This window comes from Aotus nancymaae, unplaced genomic scaffold, assembly GCF_030222135.1.
Source record: "Aotus nancymaae isolate 86718 unplaced genomic scaffold, 86718_ANA_hifiasm-v0.15.2.pri h1tg000059l, whole genome shotgun sequence".
Taxonomy (NCBI): Eukaryota; Metazoa; Chordata; class Mammalia; order Primates; family Aotidae; genus Aotus; species Aotus nancymaae.
In genome coordinates this window covers 46,031,475-46,055,719 of record NW_026988473.1, presented here as the reverse complement: position 1 = coordinate 46,055,719, position 24,245 = coordinate 46,031,475, and the positions used below count along the sequence as shown (strand labels likewise).

Below are 24,245 nucleotides of genomic sequence, written 5' to 3'. Positions count from 1 at the left end.
GGTTGCAAATATCTTCTTTGACACTGTGACTTGCTTCTTCATGCTTAATGGTGTCTTTTGATGAGGAAAAGTTTGATATCACCCCATTTATGTATCTTCTCCTTTATTGTCAGTGCTTTTTTATGCTCTGTGTAAGAAATTTTTCTTACTCCAAGGTCATTCACATTTTATTCCATGGAACCTTCTTAAAACTTTGTTTTACTTTACACACTTACCTCTACAATCCATATGGAACTTATTCTGTGTATGATGTGAGTTAAGGGCCAAGATTTACCCTTTGCTACATGGTCATTCAGTTGTCCTAGCACCACTTACTGAAGAGATTATCTTTTCTCCATTGCTCTGATGTATTAGGTTGATGCAAAAGTAATTGTAGTTTATTCCATGACAAAACCGTTAATGGCCCAAACTGCAATTACTTTTGCACCAACCTAATATGTCCTTTGTCATAAATCAAATTTCGTATATTTGTGGAACTTTCCTGGACCCTAAACTGCTCAACTGGCCCATTTTTCTTTCCTTGCTGTAGTCTGCTGGCTTAGTGTTCTATAGCTGCATAAGTCTTGATATCTGGGGATGTAAGCCCTTCAATTTTGTACTTCTTTCATTAAGATTGTCTTGGACAATCTTGGCCCTTTGCATTTCCATGTAAATTTTAGAACCAGCTTGTCAATATCACAGAGAGCCTGCTGGGATTTTAATTTAGATTGATTAAATCTATAGATCAATTTGAGGATAGTTGACATCTTTAACAGTACTGAGCCAACCAGTCTATGAACACTTACATAAGTTTAATTGCACATCAGCTCCGCACTGGTCACTGTGCTGAGCTCAGATGGTTTCTTACCCTTGAAGGTCTTACCAATGTGTAAATGAACACATAAACACAAAATGTAATCTAATTTGATAATCTTATCACTGAAAATGAGTTCATATTTACTAAGGACTTTACATATATTACTTCATTTATACCTTGCCATGATACTTTGAGGTACATGCTGTTACTATGTCCATTATGTAGATATTTTTAATCTCACTAGGGTCCAAGAGAAAGAGCACCCAGGTCTTTATGGGAAAATCAGAAGGAACATCACACAAAGAGTGGAGATTTAGCTGACTTCTGAAGTTTGCCAGGAATGGAGGAGCTTGATCATTCCAAGGTGTATGAGTAGCACTTGAAAAAATACCATAGGGTGACATGACAGGGATTTTCAAGAAACTTCTACAGAGTGAATCCCAGGATTGAAATGTAGAATGGCAGGGGAATGGCATGGTTTGTGAAGCTGGAGAGGCAGAGTCTGAGGGCATCTTGGTCTGTGGAGTTTGAGCTTTGTCCTGAAGTCAGTGGCTGTGGAACAGGGATTGTCTGTCTTGGGTTGGGTTCCCAGAGGCTGAGTATATTCATTTCCCAGGACTACCGTACAAATTACCATAAATTGGTGGCTTGAAACAACATAAAATTTATTCTCTCATATTTCTGGAGGCTAGACATCTGAAATCAAGGTACCTGGCAGTATTGTTTTCTTCTAAAGGGCTCTGAGGGAAAGTTGGCTCCATGCCTCTCACCTGGCAGCTGACGGTCATCAACAGTCCTTAGCTTTCCGCGACTTGTAGATGCATGACTCTAATATCTGCCTCTGCCATCTTGTGGCATTCTTCCTTGTGTCTCTCTTTGTCTTTTCTTATAGAGACACAAGTCATATGGGATTTACCACTGAATCCAGCATGACCTCATCTTAACAAACTATAACTCCAAAGACCCTATTTCCAAATGAGGCCACATTCCCAAGTATGGCTTAGAACTTCAACATATCTTAATCCGTAACACAAGCTTCAGATGAGGATTTAGATGCAAGTGATTATTTTAAGAAAGTGCTCCCAGGGGAAACTAGTAAGAGGAATGAGGGGAAGCAGGACAGTGACTGGGAAGGTGTCCTGCCAGCCTGTGATCCCAGGCAAGTTCCCTTCAGGTAGTTTGAGTCTTACCTTGCAGGGTCATTTTGGACTGTAAAGTAACTCTAAGAATTGTCCTCACCTGAGGCAAGAGAGCTGGACCTTTCATCTTAGGCACAGCAGGCTCCAGTAACCTGAGGACCAGAAACACAACTTAAGAGAAGAGCCACAGGTGCTGGCCACTGGAAGCAGTAATATATTAGTGCCAACGTCACATTAAAATGGTAAAAAGGCATTTGAAGAAATCTGGGTGGAGTATCCTTACTGTTGGTTACTCTGTCCTTTGTTCCCCTTCCTCCAGAATTGTGTATAATGGCCTTGAAGACTACCCAACCCCACCCTAGAGAGTCTAAGACTACTTTTTGGCTGTCTGTCTGTCCTTGAGAGATTCTCAGCTGTCTCCTGACAGCATAACCACCATTTGTTTGCTTGACACTCAGCATCACACTTTTCTTACTCTTCTTTGCTTTATTGTGTTTTTTTCCCTCATTCCTCCTTCTTTTTTTGACAGAGTCATGCTCTGTCACCCAGGCTGGACAGTGGTGCAATCTTGGCTCACTGCAACCTCTGCCTACCAGGTTCCAGCAATTCTCCTACCTCAGCCTTGCAAGTAGCTGGGATTACAGGTGCATGCTGCCACGCCCGGCTAATTTTTTGTAAAGATGGGGTGTTGCCATGTTAGCCAGACTGGTCTTGAACTCCTTGCCTCAAGTGATCCACCCATGTCGGCCTCCCAAAGTGCTGGGATTACAGGTGTGAGCTGCCACTCCTGGCGCCTTCTTCCTTTCTTTCTCTCTGATCGTATTTAGACATGAGTGGCCAATCAGAATGCTCCTTTACTTTTGTGGGATGAACCGGCCAATCACAGCATGACATTTACCTTCTTTATGTCTTAAGAGTTCTTTGCTGTGTCATTCTGTCGGTGGCTCATGGGCAGCTGCTACATTATCCAAAGTAGTGGTTTTATTTGTTCGAGTTTTAGAACACTTCATTTTCAGGACTAAAATTAGTTTAAGGAATTTGGAAAACTAAATGCTGCTCTTCAACAGGAGGCTGCATATCATATTCACAAATATTATATGTCCAAATGAATTGATTGTTTTAAGTTTAAAAAATTAATAATTAGTCAGTATTTATGGAAGATCCATAACATGATAAATATATTCAGTTTTTGAAGCCATGGGCAAAGTATTAAACTGGGAAGAGTGGGCCTTTAATTCTGACCCTAAGTTGGCCGCTGGATGGTTTTATGATCCTAGGTGTGTCTGTTGATCTTCCTATGTTTTACTTTCTTATCTGTGAAATTGGAGGGCTGAATTAGAAGATACATGAGATCCCTTGAAGTTCTAATAGTCTATAACTCCATATCTAATTTCCAGAATCTTAGCACTTTTATGCAGGCAGTAAATTAATTTAAATCCCAATTTGTATCAATTTAAAGAAACTCGAACACCTATTAGATGCCAGGCTCTGTGCTAGTTTCTGGGCATTAAAAGAGAACAAAAACCCAGCACCTCTCCTGTATTAGCATAGTCCAGTGGAGAAGGTGAATCAACAAAGAATTGCAATTCAGTACAAAAAATTATTGCAGTAAAAGATTTCCATCTCAGGAGACTGGGGATCCAATGGGAGGGAGGACCACCATTGCCCTGTTGAGAAGGCCCTTGAGCTAGATTTTAATGGAAAAATTGTTCTCTGGTTAGATGTAGGAAGAAAGAGTATAACAGATTTATAATTCCAGCTGTTGTAACAGGTAGCCCTCTACAACATAAGTTTATTTCCAGCTCATGCAAAGAACAATATGAATGTTTCTGGTCAGCAGGTGATTTTCTGTGGGGTTGTTTAAAAAACCTAGTTTCCTTCCCTCTTGTGGTTCCACAGCTCTCCTCCTGGGACATCAGAGGCGTCTGCTGGACACTGCATTAAGCAGGCAGAGGCAAGAGAGTGAGAGTGGAGGGTCATGTGAAAAGTTTGTACAGGTCAGGCTTGGAAGTAGAGTATAGCAGTAATCTCTTATTCGAGGTTTTGCTTTCTGTGGTTTCAGTTACCTGTAGTCAACTGTGGTCCAAAAATATTAATTGGAAAATTCCAAAAATAAACAATTTACAAGTTTTAAATTGCATGCTGTTTTGACTATTGTTGTAATTTTTCTCTCTTATTATTGATTTTCTACTGTGCCTGATTTATAAACTTTATCATAGATACACATGTATATGTATTTATATATGTATAGGAAAACCACAGTAAGCGTAGGGTTTGGTACTATCCATGATTTCAGGCATCCACTTGGGGTCTTGGCATGTGTCTTGGCCTTATCTGCAGGGGGCTACTGTATATCATGTCTGTCCACGGCTTCCACTGGCAGAACTTGGTTATAAAGCTGACTTAACTGCAAAGGAGGCTGGGAAATGTGGTCTAACTGAGTTTCCACAAGAAAAATTAAATATGTTTTGAAGAACACACAGCGGCCTCAGCCACAAAGGTCATTCTACAGGATTATGTGCTGTGAAGAACTAGATTTCTCTTGGGCCAATCTAATGGAAGCGTAATGTTAGACAATTGTCAAGACAAGTTTCCGACCAGGGACTATCTTTATCAATTACGGTTATTGAGAGAGAGCTCACAGCATCCTTGGTTGGTTCAAGAATCCTCAAGTGAGATAGCAGCTCAGATATTTAACAGGTTCTAAAATGTAAGAGGGAGATGGGTGAAGAGAGTAAGAGTTCTCTACTCAATGGATGAAGGTTTCACCACTGTCCACGGCCTCTCTAACCCACAGGTCTGGGATATTGATGGAGAACTCAGGTCTATCCCATTTGACAAATGGACGATAATTGTTTCTTATACTGAAAACCTGTTTTCTTCTCTCTCTGCAGTAACACTTTCAGCTGCTCCTCCCTCCTACTTTAGAGGATTCACATTAATTGCGCTCAAAGAGAACAGAGAGGGTGATAAGGAAGAAGACCATGCTGGGACCTTCCAGGTAAGACCCCCGCCTGGGCTCGTTCAGTGGCCCTCCTTGTCCTGGGAGGTAGAGACTGGAGAGGTACAACTGTCTCAGGTGGCTTCCCATGCAGTCCCTTGACCATTGGCCAGCTGGGCAAGGTGCATTTGAAAGCGTCATGATGGAGCAGGCAGCAAATGCTGCACACCTATCTGAGCAAGGTTGGCCACTAGGTAGGTCTTGCTTTGTCTCAGCAGATCATGGTGCTCTTCTCTGGGCCCACAATGCCCGTTGGCAGCCAAGCGTGGGAAGAGCACTTGGAACCCTGGCCAGGCCTGGCTGTTTTGCCTGCACAGGCATTTCGTGACTGACTGGTTAATTCTCAAGTGTAAACAGAATAAGAGCTCAGGACTGCCAGGCTGGAGGGAGTTCAAAGCACAGGAGAAGGACTATTAAGGGAATGTAGAGATTGATTTATACGGGAAGATTAAAAGAATTAAACATGCTTTGCTTGGTTAAATGAACAGGGCTGAGTTTAAGAGGTGGTAATGGTCTTTAAATGTCAGACCTCACAGAATAACCTCCTCGAGGGGAGGCTTCATTTGACTTTGCACGAAAGGGCACAGTAAGACAAAAGTGGGTCAAGAAAAGAAAGGGAAGTGCACAGACAAGGACCCTGACAGTGAGTCATATTTCACTGTGGAATATTCTTCCAAGGGAAGTGGTAGGAACGTCATCCCCTTTCAGAGGTTTAGAAAGGAGCCGGCAAGTTGTCAGAACACATCCCAGAAGGACTGGAGTGATCCTAGGAGGAGGCCTGGCCAAATTTGCTGTAACTACTTCTCATCTCAGATTTCCATTGTTCTGGAATTCATTTTTATCTGACATTTGGAAACTAAGAAGAAAAAAACTAAGGAAGAATACTTATACCCATAGCTGGCTGCTGGAGACTCTGGTGCAATTTGTGGGCTCCGTGGAGGACCCTGACCCAAGTACCTCACCCATCCAAAGGCATGTTTTAATCCTTGTGGCCAGGTTGTAATTTTGAATCCTGTGACTTAAATTTTTTTTCTGTTATCTGGGATTCTAGGTTTTGGGCCTAGTGAGACTTAATTCCACACTCACTGTAATGTCCTTCTATGGTAACGAACCTCTTGGCATGTATCTGAAAGGGTGACCCAATAATAATACTAACAACAGCCAATATTTGTTGGGTACATACCATATGCCAGAACTATGCTAAGTACTTTACTTTATCTTAGTTTACCCTGTGTTAGTTTAATGAGTTTATCTTTGTTTAATTCTCAAAACGACCCTAGTACATAGGAACTATTATCCCCATTTTTGGATGAGGAAATTGAAATTAGAGAGATGAAATCACTTGCCTAAGCTTGTTTAGTGCTTGTTTCAGTCCATTTTGTGTTGCTATAACAACCTGAGACTAGGTAATACCTGAGACTGGAAAGTCTACATCAAGGTATGAGGGCCTTTTCTGCATTATCCCGAGGAGAAAGGCAGAGGGTAAGAGAAGGTGAGAGCAAGATGGGGCCAAACTCACCTTTGTATCAAATCTGCTCTCAAGATGACTAACCCACCCCCATGATAACGACAATCCATTCACAAAGGTAGAGCCATCATGACTTCCTCGCCTCTTATTAGGCCCCACCTCCCAACGCTGTTGCATTCAGGATTAAGTTGCCAACACATAAACTTTGGGGGACACATTGAAACCACAGCCACACTGTTCTGGCTAAACTCAGTAACTTGATAGTCCTCTCTGACTCACAGTTGTTTCTGCTCAGCTTAATCCTTGTTCTTGCAACTGATGGGTGAATACAGGGCCCTGCTCATAGTGGGCAGTGCATAAATATTTGCTGAATGAGTGGATGAACATTTGACTCTTTCTGCTAGTGTCCATACCTCAGTTCTGTTTGGGACTGTTGTAGAACTCCTATCTCTGTATGCATCCTCCCTTCTTCCTCCTCTTGGAGCTTCAGACATTCTCTCTTGTTACACAGCAGTGGTTCTCAGAAGGCAGTGTCAGGACCAGCAGCATCAGCGCCACCTGGGAACTTGTTAGAAATGCAAAATCTCAAGCCCATCCAGACTTACTGAATCAGAAACTCTGAGGGTGGGGCCCTCACAACCTGTGTTTTAACGAGCCTTCAGGGTGAATCTGATGCATGTTCAGATTTGAGACCCATTATTCTAATGAAACATAGACCAGTCCATCTAACTGGGTGTCCTTCATCATGTCAACACATCTGTCTCTTCCTATCTAGTCTCTCATTGTTTCCACCAGCCCTAGAGGGATCAAAGTGCGATAAGAATATGAAAATGCCTAGCATATGATAACAACAATAGCTAACACTTAAATAGTGCTTGTGTGCCAGGCACCGTTCTGAGTGGTTTACATTTGTTAACTGAGTTAATCCTCAGAGCGACATGATGAGGTAAGCATTACTATCCAATTTTCCACAGAAGAGAAACTTGTGGCTAATAATAACTAAGTAACTTTCCTGAGACGCCCAGCTCTAAGTGATAGAGCTGGGGTTCAGCTCTAAGTGATAGAGCTGGGGTTCAGCTCTAAGTAATAGAGCTGGGGTTCAAACCCCAGAAGTCTGTCTCCAGGTCCCTGCCTGTGACCATTGTATATGCTGTCTCTCAATATATACCCATTAAGTGAAAAAATAAGGGCCCACTATGACTTTTGCAACAGTCTCTGTGCCAGGTGCTTTATATGCATTAACCTTCTTAATTCTTGTAGCAACCTTTTATGGTCAGTATTACTATCTTCATTTTTCATATGATGAAACTGAGTCCCTAAGGCATTCAGTATATTCACCAAGACAGTCCAGCATCTCAAGGGTCCAAACACTGTGCCAGTTTCTTATTTCTCAAATGTCATCTCCTCACCCCTGCCCTGCCCTACCCTTGTGTTATCAAAATGCACACTCCACCTGGGTTCCAATTGTCTCAGAGATTTGGGAAAAGGAATCATAGCCCATGCCCCTCATCTTACCTCTCTTATGATATGTGGCCCTCATGCTGTCCCTTCCAAATCTAGCATGAAAGTATTTTCTTACTGTACCAAAGCTGTTGTCTTTGGACTCATTCATTTATTCAGCGGCATTTGTTGAGTGCCTGCTGGGCGCCAGGCACTGAGTTAGGCATTAGGGATAGGGTAGTGAGGAAAACAGAGATAGTCCTCATGAAGCTTAAGGAGTCCTCCTTGTCATCATCCCATAGATTGACCTCTGTTGCTGAAAGATGTGGCAGAAAGTCAACAAGCCATCCATTGAAACATAAGCAAACAATCAGAAAGGACAAATGTCATTGCAATTTAAATATATATATATATATATATATATAGCGAGAGAGAGAGAGAGAGAGCGAGAGAGAGAGAGTGAGTGATTAACAAATAGAGATAGCTTTTGTTTAACACCTTCACTTCAAATATCACTTTGAGGGTTGTTAACAACCACAAAATTCTAATACCCTTTTTTTCATTGATACATAATATTTAACATATGTGTGGGATACATGTGATATTGTTATATATAAAGAATGTGTAATGATCAGGCCAAATACTTGAGGTATCCCATCACTTTGAATATTTTTCATTTCTATGTGATAGGAAAAATTCAAGTCCTCTCTTCTAGCTACTTTGACATACACAATACATTGTTGTTAACTACAGTCACTCTGAATATTCTTTAAATTTGGTTAAAGATTACATTTGTGGCTCTAAAAGTGACTTTGAGAGAGGGTTACTTTGCTTCTTTGTGAGTTAATCCTTATACAGAGAACACAGACTCTCAAAATACAAACACAACAAAAGCAAATTTTAATGCTGCCTTTGTACCTCCTTAGACTTAGTGATAAGGGAATGGGCTTCCTGGTACCAGGGAGAGTAAGGGTTACAGCTCTCACCTCTCCAAAGAAGGCCAAGGGGAAGGGGGTGGGGCTACCCGCTCTGGCCATAACAGCAGGTTCCAGCACAGCAGCACTGGCACACACTAGGTATCAGAAGACATAGAACCTCTCTTTGATAAGATAGCTGATTAGGCGAAAGTGGCAAGGAACTCGAGGACCGGCAGTACAAAAGTAACCCACCAATCCTTAAAAATTATATTACCAAAAACTGCTCCCTGGAATGCTGTGGGCCAGCCAGCTGTCTGGCTCATTCTCTTGCCTCCTTCAGGTCTGTGCTCAGTGGTCCCTTTCCCAGGGAGGCCTGCCCTGATCACCCTATTAGGTACTTCACTCCTCCTCCCATTTCTGAGCTAGACTCTCTCTCTCCCCAACTTAGTGTTTTCCCATTGCATTTATTGCCACCTGACATGCTATTTTACTTAATGACTTGTGTGTCATATGTCACCTTCCACTGAACTATAAGCTCCACAAGGCAGGATTTTAATCTATCTTCAGAGTATCCCTAGCAGCAACTATGCCCAGCACAGGGTAGGCACATGAATATTTAGAGACAGAATTTTAAGCACAGTATTTGCCCTAAAATTTAAGCTACTAGCATATAATGCTATTCATTGCTTTGTTTTATTTTTAATTTAAGGCCTATAGGCATCAACTAGTTTAGGTAACAGTCTGCCATTCAAAAGAAAAAAGTCTCAAAAGGATATTTGCCTGAGAAGAGCCCATCAACACCATACAAACAAGTATATTTTAATAGTCTTCTATATTCATAATCTGTTTTTAAACTATTTTTGTGATCTTTACATTAACAATAAATATTTAGTGGTGTTTAATGGGTTCTGAGCCATGTTAGAACCTAAAAGGGTTTTTGATACATTTTTCTAAAAATGACATGCTATTGTAAGCTTGTTCTCAGGAATTCTCTTTGAGTTCATAGGAAAACTTACTCTCATTACACTAACCTAAGCTTAATCAAGCCCCTTATAAGATGTTAGGATTTTTAAATCTGCCATTCACTATTATAAATAATGGAGACAAAACAGTTTTTTGCATAAAACTTTTTTTCTCATTTGGGTTATTCACTAGGACAGATTCCCAGAAAAGTAATCTCAGTGCAAAGGATATGGACTTTTTTTTTTATTGCACTCTAGGTTCTGGGGTACATGTGCAGATCATGCAGGATTGTTGCATAGGTACATACATGGCAATGTGGTTTGCTTCCTCCATACCCCAGTCACTCATATCTGGCATTTCTCCCCATGTTATCCCTCCCCAGCTGCCCGACCCCTGCTGTCCCTCCCCTAGCCCCCACAACAGACCCCAGTGTGTGATGCTCCCCTCCCTGTGTCCATGTGTTCTCATTGTTCAACACCCACCTATGAGTGAGAACATGCGGTGTTTGCTTTTCTGTTCTTGTGTCAGTTTGCTGAGAATGATGGTTTCTAGATTCATCCATGTCCCTACAAAGGACACAACTCATCATTTTTTATGGCTGCATAGTATTCCATGGTGTATATATGTCACATTTTCCTCATCCTGTCTATCATCAATGGGCATTTGGGTTGGTTCCAAGTCTTTGCTATTGTAAACAGTGCCACTATGAACATACACGTGCATGTGTCTTTATAATAGAACGATTTATAATCCTTGGGATATATACCCAGTAATGGGATTGCTGGGTCAAATGGAATTCCTATTTCCAGGTCCTCGAGGAATCGCCACACTGTCTTCCACGATGGTTGAACTAACTTACACTCCCACCAACAGTGTAAAAGTGTTCCTGTTTTTCCACATCCTCTCCAGCATCTGTTGTCTCCAGATTTTTTAATGATTACCATTCTAACTGGCACGAGATGGTTTCTCAATGTGGTTTTGATTTGCATTTCTCTAATGACCAGTGATGATGAGCATTTTTTCATATGTTTGTTGGCCTCATATATGTCTTATTCTGAGAAGTGTCTGTTCATATCCTTCCCCCACTTTTCAATGGATTTATTTATTTTCTTGTAAATCTGTTTTAGTTCTTTGTAGATTCTGGATATTAGCCCTTTTTCAGATGGGTAGATTGCAAAAATTTTTTCCCATTCTGTTGGTTGCCAGTTCACTCTAATGATTGTTTCTTTTGCTGTGCAGAAGCTCTGGAGTTTAATTAGATCCCATTTGTCTATTTTGGCTTTTGTTGCCAATGCTTTTGATGTTTTAGTCATGAAGTTTTTGCCTATGCCTATGTCCTGAATGGTTTTACCTAGGTTTTCTTCTAGGGTTTTTATGGCGTTAGGTCTTATGTTTAAGTCTTTAATCCATCTGCAGTTAATTTTAGTGTAAGGTGTCAGAAAGGGGTCCAGTTTCTGTTTTCTGCACATGGCTAGCCAGTTTTCCCAACGCCATTTATTAAACAGGGAATCCTTTCCCCATTGCTTGTTTTTGTGAGGTTTGTCAAAGATCGGATGGTTGTAGATGTATGGCATTGCTTCCGAGGCCTCTGTTCTGTTCCATTGGTCTATATCTCTGTTTTGGTACCAGTATCATACTGTTTTGATTACTGTAGCCTTAAAGTATAATTTGAAGTCAGGTAGCATGATGCCTCCAGCTTTGTTCTTTTTGCTTAGGATTGTCTTGGCTATGTGGGCTCTCTTTTGGTTCCATATGAAGTTTAAGGTGATTTTTTCCAGTTTTGTGAAGAGGGTTGTTGGTAGCTTGATGAGGATAGTGCTGAATCTATAACTTACTTTGGGCAGTATGGCCATTTTTATGATATTGATTCTTCCTAACCATGAGCATGGACTGTTTTTCCATCTGTTTGTGTCTTCTCTTATTTCCTTGAGCAGTGGTTTGTAGTTCTCCTTGAAGAGGTCCTTTACATCCTTTGTTAGTTGTATTCCTAGGTGTTTTATTCTCTTTGTAGCAATTGTGAATGGGAGTTTGCTCATGATTTGGCTCTCTTTAAGTCTGTTATTGGTGTATAGGAATGCTTGTGATTTCTGAACATCAATTTTGTGTCCTGAGACTGCTAAAGTTGCTTATCAGTTTCAGGAGATTTTGGGCCAAGATGATGGGATCTTCTAAATATAGAATCATGTCCTCTGCAAATAGAGATTTTACTTCCTCCTTTCCTAATTAAATACCCTTTATTTCTTTTTCTTGCCTGATTTCTCTGGCTAGAACTTCCAATACTATATTGAATAGGAGTGGTGAGAGAGGGCATCCTTGTCTAGTGCCAGATTTCAAAGGGAATGCTTTGAGTTTTTGCCCATTCAGTATGATATTGGCTGTGGGTTTGTTGTAAATAGCTTTTATTATTTTGAGATACATTCCATCCATACCTAGTTTATTGATAGTTTTTAGCATAAAGCGCTGTTGAATTTTGTCGAAGGCCTTCTCTGCATCTATTGAGATAATTATGTGGTTTTTGTCTTTGGTTCTGTTTATGTGGTGGATTACATTTATAGACTTGTTGTATATTGAACCAGCCTTGCATCCCCAGGATGAATCCTACTTGATCGTGATGGATAAGCTTTTTGATGTGCTGTTGCATTTGGTTTGCCAGTATTTTATTGAAGATTTTTTGCATCTATGTTCATCATGCATATTGGCCTGAAGTTTTCTGTTTTAGTTCTGTCTCTGCCAGGTTTTGGTATCAGGATGATGTTGGTCTCATAAAATGAGTTAGGGAGGATTCCCTCTTATTACTGTTTGAAATAATTTCAGAAGGAATGATACCATCTCCTCTTTGTACATCTGGTAGAATTTGACTGTGAACCCATCTGGACCTGGGCTTTTTTTGGGTGGTAAGCTATTAATTGCTGCCTCAATTTCAGCCCTTGTTATGGTCTATTCAGGGTTTCAACTTCTTCCTGGTTTAGGCTTGGGCAGGTGCAAGTGTCCAGGAATTTATCCATTTCTTCCAGCTTTACTGGTCTTTGTGCATAGCGTTGTTTGTAGTAATCTCTGATGGTAGTTTGTATTTCTGTGGAATCGGTGGTAATATCCCCTTTATCGTTTTTTATTGCATCAATTTGATTCTTCTCTCTTTTCTATTAATCTGGCTAGCAGTCTGTCTATTTTGTTGATCTTTTCAAAAAACCAGCTCCTGGATTTATTGATTTTTTTGAAGGGTTTTTTGTGTCTCTATCTCCTTCAGTTCTGCTCTGATCTTAGTTATTTATTGTTTCTTCTAGCTTTTGAGTTTTTTTGATCTTGCTCCTCTATCTCTTTCAATTTTGATGATAGGGTGTTGATTTTAGATCTTGCCTCACTTCTCACGTGGGCATTTATTACTATAAATTTCCCTCTAGACACTGCTTTAAATGTGTCCCAGAGATTCTGGTATGTTGTGTCTTCATTGTCATTGGTTCCAAAGAACATATTTATTTCTGCCTTCATTTCATTGTTTATCCAGTCAACATTCAGAAGCCAGTTGTTCAGTTTCCATGAAGTTATGCGGTTCTGTGTTGGTTTCTTAATCCTAAGTTCTAATTTGATTGCCCTGTGGTCTGAGAGACTGTTATGATTTCCATTCTTTTGCATTTGCTGATGAGTGATTTACTTCCAATCATGTGGTCAATTTTAGAGTAGGTGCAACGTGGATTCTGAGAATAATGTATATTCTTTGGATTTGGGGTAGAGAGTTCTGTAGATGTCTATTAGGCCTGCTTGGTCCAGATCGAGTTCAAGGCCTGGTATCCTTGTTAATTTTCTGTCTTGTTTATCTGTCAGTTATTGATAGTGGAGTGTTAAAGTCTCCCACTATTATTGTGTGGGAGTCTAAGTCTCTTTGTAGGTCATTAAGGACTTGCTTTATGTATCTGGGTGCTCCTGTATTGGGTGCGTATATATTTAGGATCGTTAGCTCTTCTTGTTACATTGATCCTTTTACCATTATGTAATGCCCTTCTTTGTCTCTTTTGATCTTTGTTGGTTTAAAATCCATTTTATCAGAGACAAGGATTGCAACTCCTGCTTTTTTTTTTTTTTTTTTTGCTCTCCATTTGCTTGCTAAATCTTCCCCCATCCCTTTATTTTGAGCCTATGTGTATCCTTGCACGAGATGAGTTTCCTGAACACAGCACACCGATTGGTCATGACTTTTTATGCAGTTTGCCAGTCTGTGTCTTTTGATTGGGGCATTTAGCCCATTTACAATATTAACTTTAAGGTTAATATTGTTATATTTGAATTTGATCCTGCCATTTTCATGCTAGCTGGTTGTTTTGCCCATTAATTGACGCAGTTTCTTTATTGTGTCGATCATCTTTACCGTTTGGCCTTTACCATTTTTGGAATAGCTGGTACTGGTTGTTCCTTTCCATGTTTGGTGCTTCTTTCAGGAGCCCTTGTAAGGCAGGCCTGGTGGTGATGAAATCTCTCAGCAATTGCTTGTCCATAAAGGATTTTATTTCTCCTTCACTTATGAAGCTTCATTTGGCTGGATGTGAAATTCTAGGTTGAAAGTTCTTTTCTTTAAGGATGTTCAATATTGGCCCCCAGTCTCTTCTGGCTTGTAGGGTTTCTGCCAAGAAAACTTGTATGCTTCACGAAGTTCTCATGTTGTGTTTTTCAGCTCCATCAAGTCATTTTTATTCTTCTCTAAGCCATTTACTCTAGTTAGCATTTCATCTCACCTTTTTTCAAGGTTCTTAGTTTCTTTGGATTGGGTTAGAACTTGTTCTTTTAGCTCAGAGAAGTTTGTTATTACCCACCTTCTGAAGCTTGCTTTTGTCAATTCATCAGACTCATTCTCCATCCAGCCTTGTTCCCTTGCTGGTGAGGAGTTGTGATCTCTTGGAGGAGGAGAAGCATTCTGGCTTTTGGTATTTTCATACTTTTTGCACTGGTTTATTCCTATCTTTGTGGATTTATCTACCTGTGGTCTTTGTCGTTGGTGACTTTCAGGTCGGGTCTCTCTTTTTGTTGATGTTGATGCTATTTCTTTCTGATTTTCAGGTTTCCTTCTAACAGTCAGGCCCCTCTGCTGCAGGACTGCTGGATGTCGACTCCAGACCCTGTTTGCCTGGGGATCCCCCGTGGGGGCTGCAGAATAGTTATGGGTTGCTGCTGGTGTCTTCTTCTGTTATCTTTGTCCCAGAAGGGTACCCTCCAGGTGTCAGCCTGAGCTCTCCTTTGTGTGGTGTGTCTTTGGATAAATGTGTACCAGGGAGCTACTTGAGGAGACAGTCTGTCCCTTATAGGAGCTCTAGTGTCATGCTGGGAGCTCTGTTGTTCTGTTCAGAGCTGCCGGGCAGGTACCTTTAAGTCTGCTGCAGCGGAACTCATAACTGCCTCTTTTCCCAGGTGCTCTGTCCTGGGAAGGGACTTTATTTACAAGTTCCTGATGTGCTGCTGCCTTTTTTCAGATTGTGAAAAAAAGCTAAAAAAATTGCCCAGCAAGGAGGTAGTCTAGTCACAATCTGCCAGCAGAGGCATTGGTGAGCTGCCACGGGCTCTGCCCAGCTCCTGTGTAAACTTCCTTGTGGTTTTGTGTACAGAGATACAGTTAGAACTGCCTCAGTAATGCTGGTCTGCCTCCGTAATGGTGGGCTGCCTCAGTAATGGCAAACTGCCTTGGTAATGGCGGACTGCCTCGGTAGTGGTGGACTGCCTCGGTAATGGCAGACGCCCTTCCCCCTGCTGAGCTGGACTGTCCCGGGTCCAGCTGCATTTGCAGTCAAACTCTCAATCCAGAGCGTTTCAGATTGCTGGTCTTTGTGGGGTGGGACCCACCAAGTCAGATAACCTGGCTCCCTGTTTCTAGCCCCTTTTTTTCATTTGAATGGGCGGCTCTGTCTCCCAGGCATTCCAGGTGCCAGTTGAAACAGCCACCCAGAGTTGTGTGAGTTTTTGTGTGGAAACCCACGTCACTGGCTGAAACAGCTGTGCTGGAAGCTCGTGGCGCTTTTTGGCCCAGGAATCTCCTGATCTCTGGTCAGTAAAAACGCATTTGGAAATGTGGTGATCACTCACCCTCTGTGTTGTTCTCGCTGGGAACTGTACTCCAGAGCTGTTCCTATTTGGCCATCTTGGATCTCTCTTGTGCAAGTGAGTTTTAAAATGAATGTGATGTCTTTGCCTTGTCAGATTCTTTACTTTTCATCCCATGTACCACCTTTAAACTGCTTCTGCTCCCCTCCTGTGCCCATGGAGACCCTGCAACCCTCACAGGCTGCTCCTGCCTCCACCGTCCCAGTCACTAGCACTGCCACTGAAACTGCAGCTCTTGGGATGTGAATCAGATGTTGACATTTTTTATGGTTCTGATGTGTATTGCCAAGATGATCCCCCAATCCCCCCCAACACACACACACACACACACACACACACACACAAACGCTGCACTCAACACAATGGAATATGGGCATTCCATCATGGCAGTCATGGCCACTGATGTGAAGGGAAACAGACATTTGAGATCAGGCATGGGAATCACAGGATTTGAGCAGGTTAAATTGATAGATCAGATCTAGCAATGTGAAAGCTAATGGAGGAAGAGAGAAACACAGAAAACCACCCACTTGGATCCAAATAACCAATTGCAAGAGTACAAGATGAGAGATTTGGATTTATGATAGCACATTAAACTAACAAACAAGAAAATACTCTAGAACTTTCAGTTGCTGGTAAGGAAGTTAAGAATGAATCATGCATGAGACAGGACCACAGAAAACTCACGGGGTCTTAGGATGCATCATAGAAGCATAGTGGCTAGAATACAGGAGTTTGATTTTCTTATGGGATTCCTATGACATTCTGAAAGAGCCCACAATATTCCCTTTCTTTCTCTATATAGGATACCTTTCAGTGAATGAATATTGAAATATACAAATACAGTGTTTTCTTTCATTCATTCATTTGTTCATTCAAGTATTACCATATCATTCATAGTACCCAGTACTTTGAGGAGTAGTCATTAAAATCTATGATTATTTGTTTAATCTTAGACTGTTCCATCAAACTAGGGCAAAGCCATGTCTATTTCATTCACTGTTGGATTTCTAACCAACAACTAGCACTATGAGTGTTACATAGTGGACACTTGGTAAATATAGTAAGTATTTGCTGACATGAATTAATACACTAATGACCAGCTATGCAAAATGCAACATACTAGGCTCTGTGCATATGGAGATGAATAAATAAGATATAGTGTATTAGTTCGTTTTCACACTGCTATAAAGATACTGCGTGAGATTTGGTAATTTATAAACAGAGATTTAATTGACTCACAGTTCCGCATAGCTGGGGAGGCCTCAGGAAAATTACAATCTTGGTGGAAGGCAAAGGGGAAGCAGGCATTTTCTTCACAAGGTGGCTGGAAAGAGAGCAAGAGAGCAAAGGGCCACACTAAAACTATCAGCTGTCATGAGAACTGACTGACTTATCACAAGAGCAGCATGGAGAAAACCACCCCCATGATCCAACCACCTCCCACCAGGTCCCTCCCTCAACACATGGGGATTAGAATTTGAGATAAGATTTGGGTGGGGACATAGAGCCAAACCACACCACATCGTCCCTCGTATTAGGAGGTCACAATCTACAGCAGAACTTCCCAGTTTGGTATAAACCACATCACACTGTCCCTCGTATTAGGAGGTCACAATCTACAGCAGAACTTCCCAGTTCGGTATAAACCACATCACACCGTCCCTCGTATTAGGAGGTCACAATCTACAGCAGAACTTCCCAGTTCGGTATAAACCACATCACACCGTCCCTCGTATTAGGAGGTCACAATCTACAGCAGAACTTCCCAGTTCAGTATAAACCACATCACACCATCCCTCGTATTAGGAGGTCACAATCTACAGCAGAACTTCCCAGTTCGGTATAAACCACACCACATCGTCCCTCGTATTAGAACTTCCCAGTTCGGTATAAACCACACCACATCATCCCTCGTATTAGGAGGTCAAAATCTATAGCAGAACTTCCCAGTTCGGTATAAACCACATCACATCGTCCCTCGTATTAGGAGGTCACAATCTACAGCAGAACTTCCCAGTTCAGTATTTTATGTACAGCGGTGGATCACAGATAGGTTGCAGGAGAATCCAGACATGTATTTCCTTAGATATTGGGGTGGCCTCATTTGTTTAGGGAAATACTATCCTTGTCTATATGTGACATAGAGACAAGAGGCCTGTTAGAACTATATTGCAGCATGCTAGGTGCTAAAATTGCTGCATCTGTGCAAATAAGAAAACAACCATTTGTATAAAGTGGGTAGTGAGTGCTGATTTGGGAGCACAGAGAGGACATTTACAGAGACAATAACTTTTGAGCTATCTCTTAGCATGGCTGAAATTTGCATGCTAAGAGTGAAGAGTTTGTGTAAAGACCACTCTATATTTGCCTCACACTTCTATTTTAAAACTTGCCATATTTTAATGTTTTACTGTAGCTTCTTTAACAAGCACCTAGAGTCTCACAAGGGCCCAGTGAAAGTTTTTGGTTTTTTGTTTGTTTGTTTGTTTATTTTTTAAATAAAGAAATTAACCAGGGGATAAATGACATTCTGTGCCTTCCCCTTCCCTTGAGGAACTCACTTGTTGTAAAATGCCTCTGCAGAGCTATAATGCACAAACAACACATTTTAAAAGCGATGTCAATACCTCTTGCTTGACACTTAGTTTTCTTGCTTAAAATTGCCACGTAAAACATCATTTGTAAGAAGCACAAGAAGCAATGTGCACTGTGAGTGCCTGGGATGGACACTGGGTCTTCGGGCTTCTTCAGCCTTGGTCTCCAGTGCCTGCTGCCAGAAAAAATGAAAAATAATTTTCCTTCCCAGCAAGAAAGGCTGAGTCTTGGAACCAGAGGCATTATTAAGATTTAAGCATCACTCCTCTCAACAGATCACCCTTGTGTTTTGTGTTATAAAATACAGAAAAGGATAAATACAGAGAAAGATAAAAATACGTCATCTTACAATCTAGAGATAATCACTATTAACATGTAGGTATATTTCCTTCCAGATTATATATTATATGAAAAATGTAATTGTATGTATAAAACATATGTAGTTTTATATATATATATATGTATATATATATACACACACCCATATATATAATTTTTGAAAAAATATTGAAACTATTCTATATATAGGGTTTTATATCCTGTTTTATTTTCGTGAACATTATATTGTGAACATATTTCATGAAATTAAATATTCCACATAATTTGTGATGACTTTATAATACTTCATCATACTATAGAATTATAATTTGTTCAAAGATTCCTCTATTATTGGCAAGATATGTGGTTCTAATTCTTTTCCTTTATATACCACACTGCAATGAACACCATAACACATAAATCTTTGCACTTGTATTTGCTTATGATAAAAGCAAAGATTTATGCATCTATATTTGCTTATGACAAATGAAATTATAGGGTCAAACTAAAGTTTCTCTGTATATAGACACATGCATGTATGCACACATGTATATGTATATATGAGCTCTGTTTCTGGAGGCAGCCATTTAGGTTTTGACAGTGTCAATGGTGGACACACAGCATCACAGGAGAAAGTATTCCTATTTTCAGCCTGCTCTAACTACTCAGAAAGGACCATACATCTAGCATAGCTTTGCTATTTAAAAAATACAGTGAGTATGTGGAAAGACTTTGCGTTTTGGAATCATTAGATCATCAGACAAGGACTGAAATTCTGCCCTACTAGCTGGGTCAAGAAATCACTTAATTTCTCTGAAACTTACTTAGTCCCTTCACCTACAAAATAAGCATGATCAAAATGAAATAATGTTTGTAAAATGCCCAATACAGTGCCTGGACATAAGGGACCCTCAGTGAATGTCTCCCCTTCTGAGCCAGCAGCCTAGGGTGCACTTCCCACACTGCTGTTTACAATGAATCATAAATTCCATTCCTCTGTAGATGTGGGCATCTGTGGACCACTGAGGAACACAGCTAAGTCTTGTCGAAGGTATCTGTCCAACTTGCTGTCTTTCTGACTCTACAGGTGAGGAGAGAGACAGGCTTCTCTAGTTCTTTCTATCTTTATTGTAATAGGGTTGGGATGGCTATAAAATAAATTGAAAATTTTATGTTACAGATACATGATACCCAAACAAAATCTGTTCTATGTGGGTGGTTGACTGGGCTCTCAATTACTGGTTTTATGAACTACTTTCATATAGCAGCTTCTCCAAAAGTGGAATTTAAATTATACCTTGGTAAAAGGCTCTGTACCAGAGGTTTGAACAGACAGCGGAAACCACAACTGTCACCTCTAGGTGCTATTCTAACTGCTTCATATGCTTTAACTTTCTTCCTCTTGGCTGGAAGTTCCATGAGAGCAGAGACTCTTTGACAATAGCACACACAGCGCTGATGCCATGCTGAACACACAATCAAAGCTCAGTAAATATTAGTCACATAAGTAAATGTATTAATCTCCTCTTCAACTCAGATTCCGCCACCTGCCCACATACACACTCATGAAGTAGGCACTTATTATTATTCCTATTCGCAGGAAAGTTAACACTGAGGGAATCAGAGCTTTGATAGATGGCACAGATCCAGTAAGTGGCAGCGAGCAAAGACTAAGCCACCAAAGGTCTGTGTCGTTTTCTCTATTCTGCATCTTCTTACAGCTCCAGGGAGAGATGTGTGGGCGATACAAAGACAGAAATTGACTGCCAAATCCCTAAAATCCTTTCTAGGTTGTTCCAGGGGTCATACCAGGTTTACAGTTTCACAGATCCACCATCTTCCAGGTATCTTCCAGGCCCTTCAAATGCCATCTCTTCTGTCTTTCCCGACATTCATGTCTTCCTTTCACCCCACTTAGAATCTGTGCACCCTGCCTCTTCTCTGAGCTCTTGAACACTTGGCATATCCCTTTGTTCTAGTTCTTCAGTCACTGTGTTACCCTGATGAGTTAAATTCCCATTCCCCTACAAGATTCTGCAAAGAGGCAGAAAATCAGGCCATGTGCCTCTGTATCCCTGTGGCCACCCTGTACTCCCCTGGCCTCACCAAGGCCTGGCACACTGGCCAGGTGATAAGGGCTTTCCAAATTGCTGGATGTCTGCTGCTGGAATTGCTGGCCTTACCCACTTGTTTGCAAATGTTAATTGGTCTCCTACTTTCTTGCATGGAACTAGCATTATTTCCACATCTATTTTCTAAAGGTCTGGAAATCATTTTCAAATACACGATAGGCTTGGTTGGTAGAAGATAAATAACTTTTACGGCAAAAAGAACTTTTATCATGTATCTATTAAGTAGTTTTTTAAAAAGCCAATAAGTTCCCATGGCCTTGAAATCCTTTCATCTTTAAAATGAGAGTGACGAGCCTCCATTCCAGATCTAACTACTTTATGGGATAGCTCTTAATTCTGATTTTGCAAACACTTAAAGCCATTGTATTTGTTTTTTAAAACAGGTAAAATCCGAAGAGTAAATGGGTCATAGTTTACTAAAACAGTATCCTATTGTAGGATATTTAGGTAATTGTTTAAATATTATAAATAATTTATCAGTATACATTTTTATAAAGAAAACCCTCTTATTTATTTATGAGTACATAAATGATGCTACTGTGTGCAGGGCATGTTCTAGGCTCTGAGGATACAGCTGTGACATAACAGACAAAAATCCCTGCCCCTTTGGACATTATATTTCTATATTTTAGATCATTTCCATGAGATACAGTCCCACGTTTCTGGATCAAAGAGTTTTTAGGCTCTTGATACACATTTCTCGCTCACTCTCTCTCTTTCTCTCTCTCTTTCTTTCTCTTTCTCTCTTTCTTTCTTTCTCACCATCTTGCTCTGTCACCCAGGATGGAAAGCAGTGGCACGATCTCAGCTCACTGCAACCTCTGCCTCCCATGTTCAAGCAAGTCTCCTGCCTCAGCCTCCCAAGTCGCCAGGATTACGGGCACCCACCATCACCCCTGGTGAAGTTTAGTAGAGATGGGGTTTCACCATGTTGGCCAAGCTTGTTTTGAACTCCTGACCTCCGGTGATCTGCCTGCCTCAGCCTCCCAAAGTGCTGGGATTACAGGTGTGAGCCACCACGCCTGGCCTGCTCTATCACCTTATCACACCTGACCAAGTAGGAGTTTGAGTAGGAATCTGATTCAGAGCTTACTTTTACAGAGTATGTAACCTTTGCCAAGTTACTTTGTCTTGGTTTTTCCTTTGGACACAAACTGTCTCTTCAGTTGACCCCTAGTTGGTACTTTATGTCCTATAATCCTTCATGTTCAGGAGGCCTGGGTATTGGCTGAAAGAAGTAAGTTCCCATCCTCCTACCACGTGGTTACTAAACAAATCTTGCAAACCTGTTCTCATACAATTACTCCTTTGGAATAAAGTTCAATACCTTAGATTTTTGCCCTGACCAATTAATTATTCAACATGGTTCATCTCTCTAGCATTTCAGGGTTCTCCTATGTTAGGCATCTTTTATCCACCATGGTTGATCGCTGTCTTCACAGCATTATGTCATCTGCTGAGTGAACAGGTCTGTCTCCCCAGCCATGAATATATGCCTCAAAAACTCTATTTCCTCATCACTCTATCTGGGATGCTCTCAGGTAGCCACAAAGCTCCCTCCCTCACTTCTTTACAGTTTCTGTCCAAATGTCACTTTTATCAGAGTCCATTTCTGACCGTATTTTATAAAACAATGCCCTGATCATTTTAAACCCCATTTGCCCTGCTTTATTTTATTGATCTGACTTATCAGCACTGGACATGTTATATGCTTGCTTGCTTATTAGCTATTTTCCCTACTGCAATGTGAACCCCACAAGGATAAGGACATTACTTTGTTCAGCACTGTATCTGTTCAACACTATAATAGTGCCTGGCACATAGTAGGTGTTTAAGAAATAGCTGCCAATTTATTGGGTGTGCTTTTTTGAAATGAGCCTAAGAAGTTGTTTTTTGACCATAAAATGACACTGACTTATGGTTTTGACAAAAATTCTGGCCCCCACCCTCAACCCATTATCCCCCCAAAGTCAGCTGACACCCCCAGGGCTTCTTCACATGGACCAATATGAAGAAACACATGCATCACATGCACAAGCACACACCTCCTGGCCTCTCCAAAACAGCTTGTACTTACGTGACTGCCTTTCTGGGCCCTAGCACTGGATTTTACCTGAATCACAATTTTACCATTTTAGTGGCAATGTAGCCACTAAAATCATTGACTTGGCCACTTAATTTAACCCTCCTGAGTTTTCAGTTTCCTTGCCTGTCCAATTTGGAATAATACTAAGTCAAAGAGTTAGATAAGGACTTATAATGTCTACTGTGACATGTGAAGAGTGTAGAAGTCATCACTTCTGTACTTATAAGAAAAAAAGCTGAAAAACTGAAAATCAACAACTCTAATTACTTCCATCAGAGAATTGAGATCATGAGGCAAGCCTTCCCCCACCTCCTTCCTCCTCTTACCCACCACCCCAAAAATGGAGAGACAAGTGAATATTGAGAATCAGTCACAGCTTCTCAGGAGCAGAAGCTGCTGGAAATAGTAACTGGTAGGAAGACTTAAAGGGTAATTGATGACTAGATAGAAGGTAAGTGTGAACTACTTGGAGAGTTAAACTCCTGGGAGCCCAGTCCTAGAGAGATGCCCACACTTTTGTGAATTTTACCTCTAGGAGCCCCCATTAGGTTCTCACAGTGAATGAAGATCAGAGAAATCTCCTCCAGCTTGGGGCATGAAAAGGGAAAAATAACCATTTTGAAATCTGCCCACATCCTTCTCCCTAACAAGATCTGCCCTCAAGGAAACTACTTTACCAGAGCCTTATCTGATCCGGATAAAGAGCAATGAGCCAGCTCCAGCTCTGTCTAGCCTTCCTGTCTCATATAAAGGAAGTTTAAAAAGACTAAGAAACTCTCCTGAAAGCCACAGCACAAAGATTCTGCCCCAATAAAATACTGAGATTTAATAAAAAGATTATAGACTGTTACCCTTTCTCAATATGTTATCACCACATCAACAGGCCTCAGTATAATAACTGGATTACAACTGAGAGGGCTGCAAGGCATAGACTCTACTTAAGAAGGTGTTTCTAGGGAAAACCCAAGACAGTTTGCTGAGAATGACGGTTTCCAGATTCATCCATGTCCCTACAAAGGACACAACTCATCATTTTTTATGGCTGCATAGTATTCCATGGTGTATATGTGCCACATTTTCCTTGTCCTGTCTATCATTGATGGGCATTTGGGTTGGTTCCAGGTCTTTGCTATTGTAAACAGTGCTGTAATGAACAAACGTGTGCATATGTCTTTATATTAGAATGCTTTATAATCCTTTGGATATATACCCAGTAATGGCATTGCTGGGTCAAATGGAATTTCTATTTCTAGGTCCTTGAGGAATCACCACACTGTCTTTCACAATGGCTGAACTAATTTAT

The 24,245-nt window shown here is 40.9% G+C and overlaps 1 protein-coding gene across 3 annotated transcripts in view; it reads left to right on the top strand.

The window, feature by feature from the left end:
- The window catches only part of SPON1 (spondin 1), a 290,944-nt gene that overhangs the window by 15,043 nt on the left and 251,656 nt on the right, over nt 1-24,245 (top strand). For all 3 annotated transcript variants that reach the window (XM_012456606.3, XM_064365153.1, XM_064365154.1), the window contains exon 2: nt 4,830-4,936. In XM_012456606.3, coding sequence (XP_012312029.2) covers nt 4,830-4,936 — 107 coding nt within the window. The remainder of the gene's footprint in view (nt 1-4,829; nt 4,937-24,245) is intronic.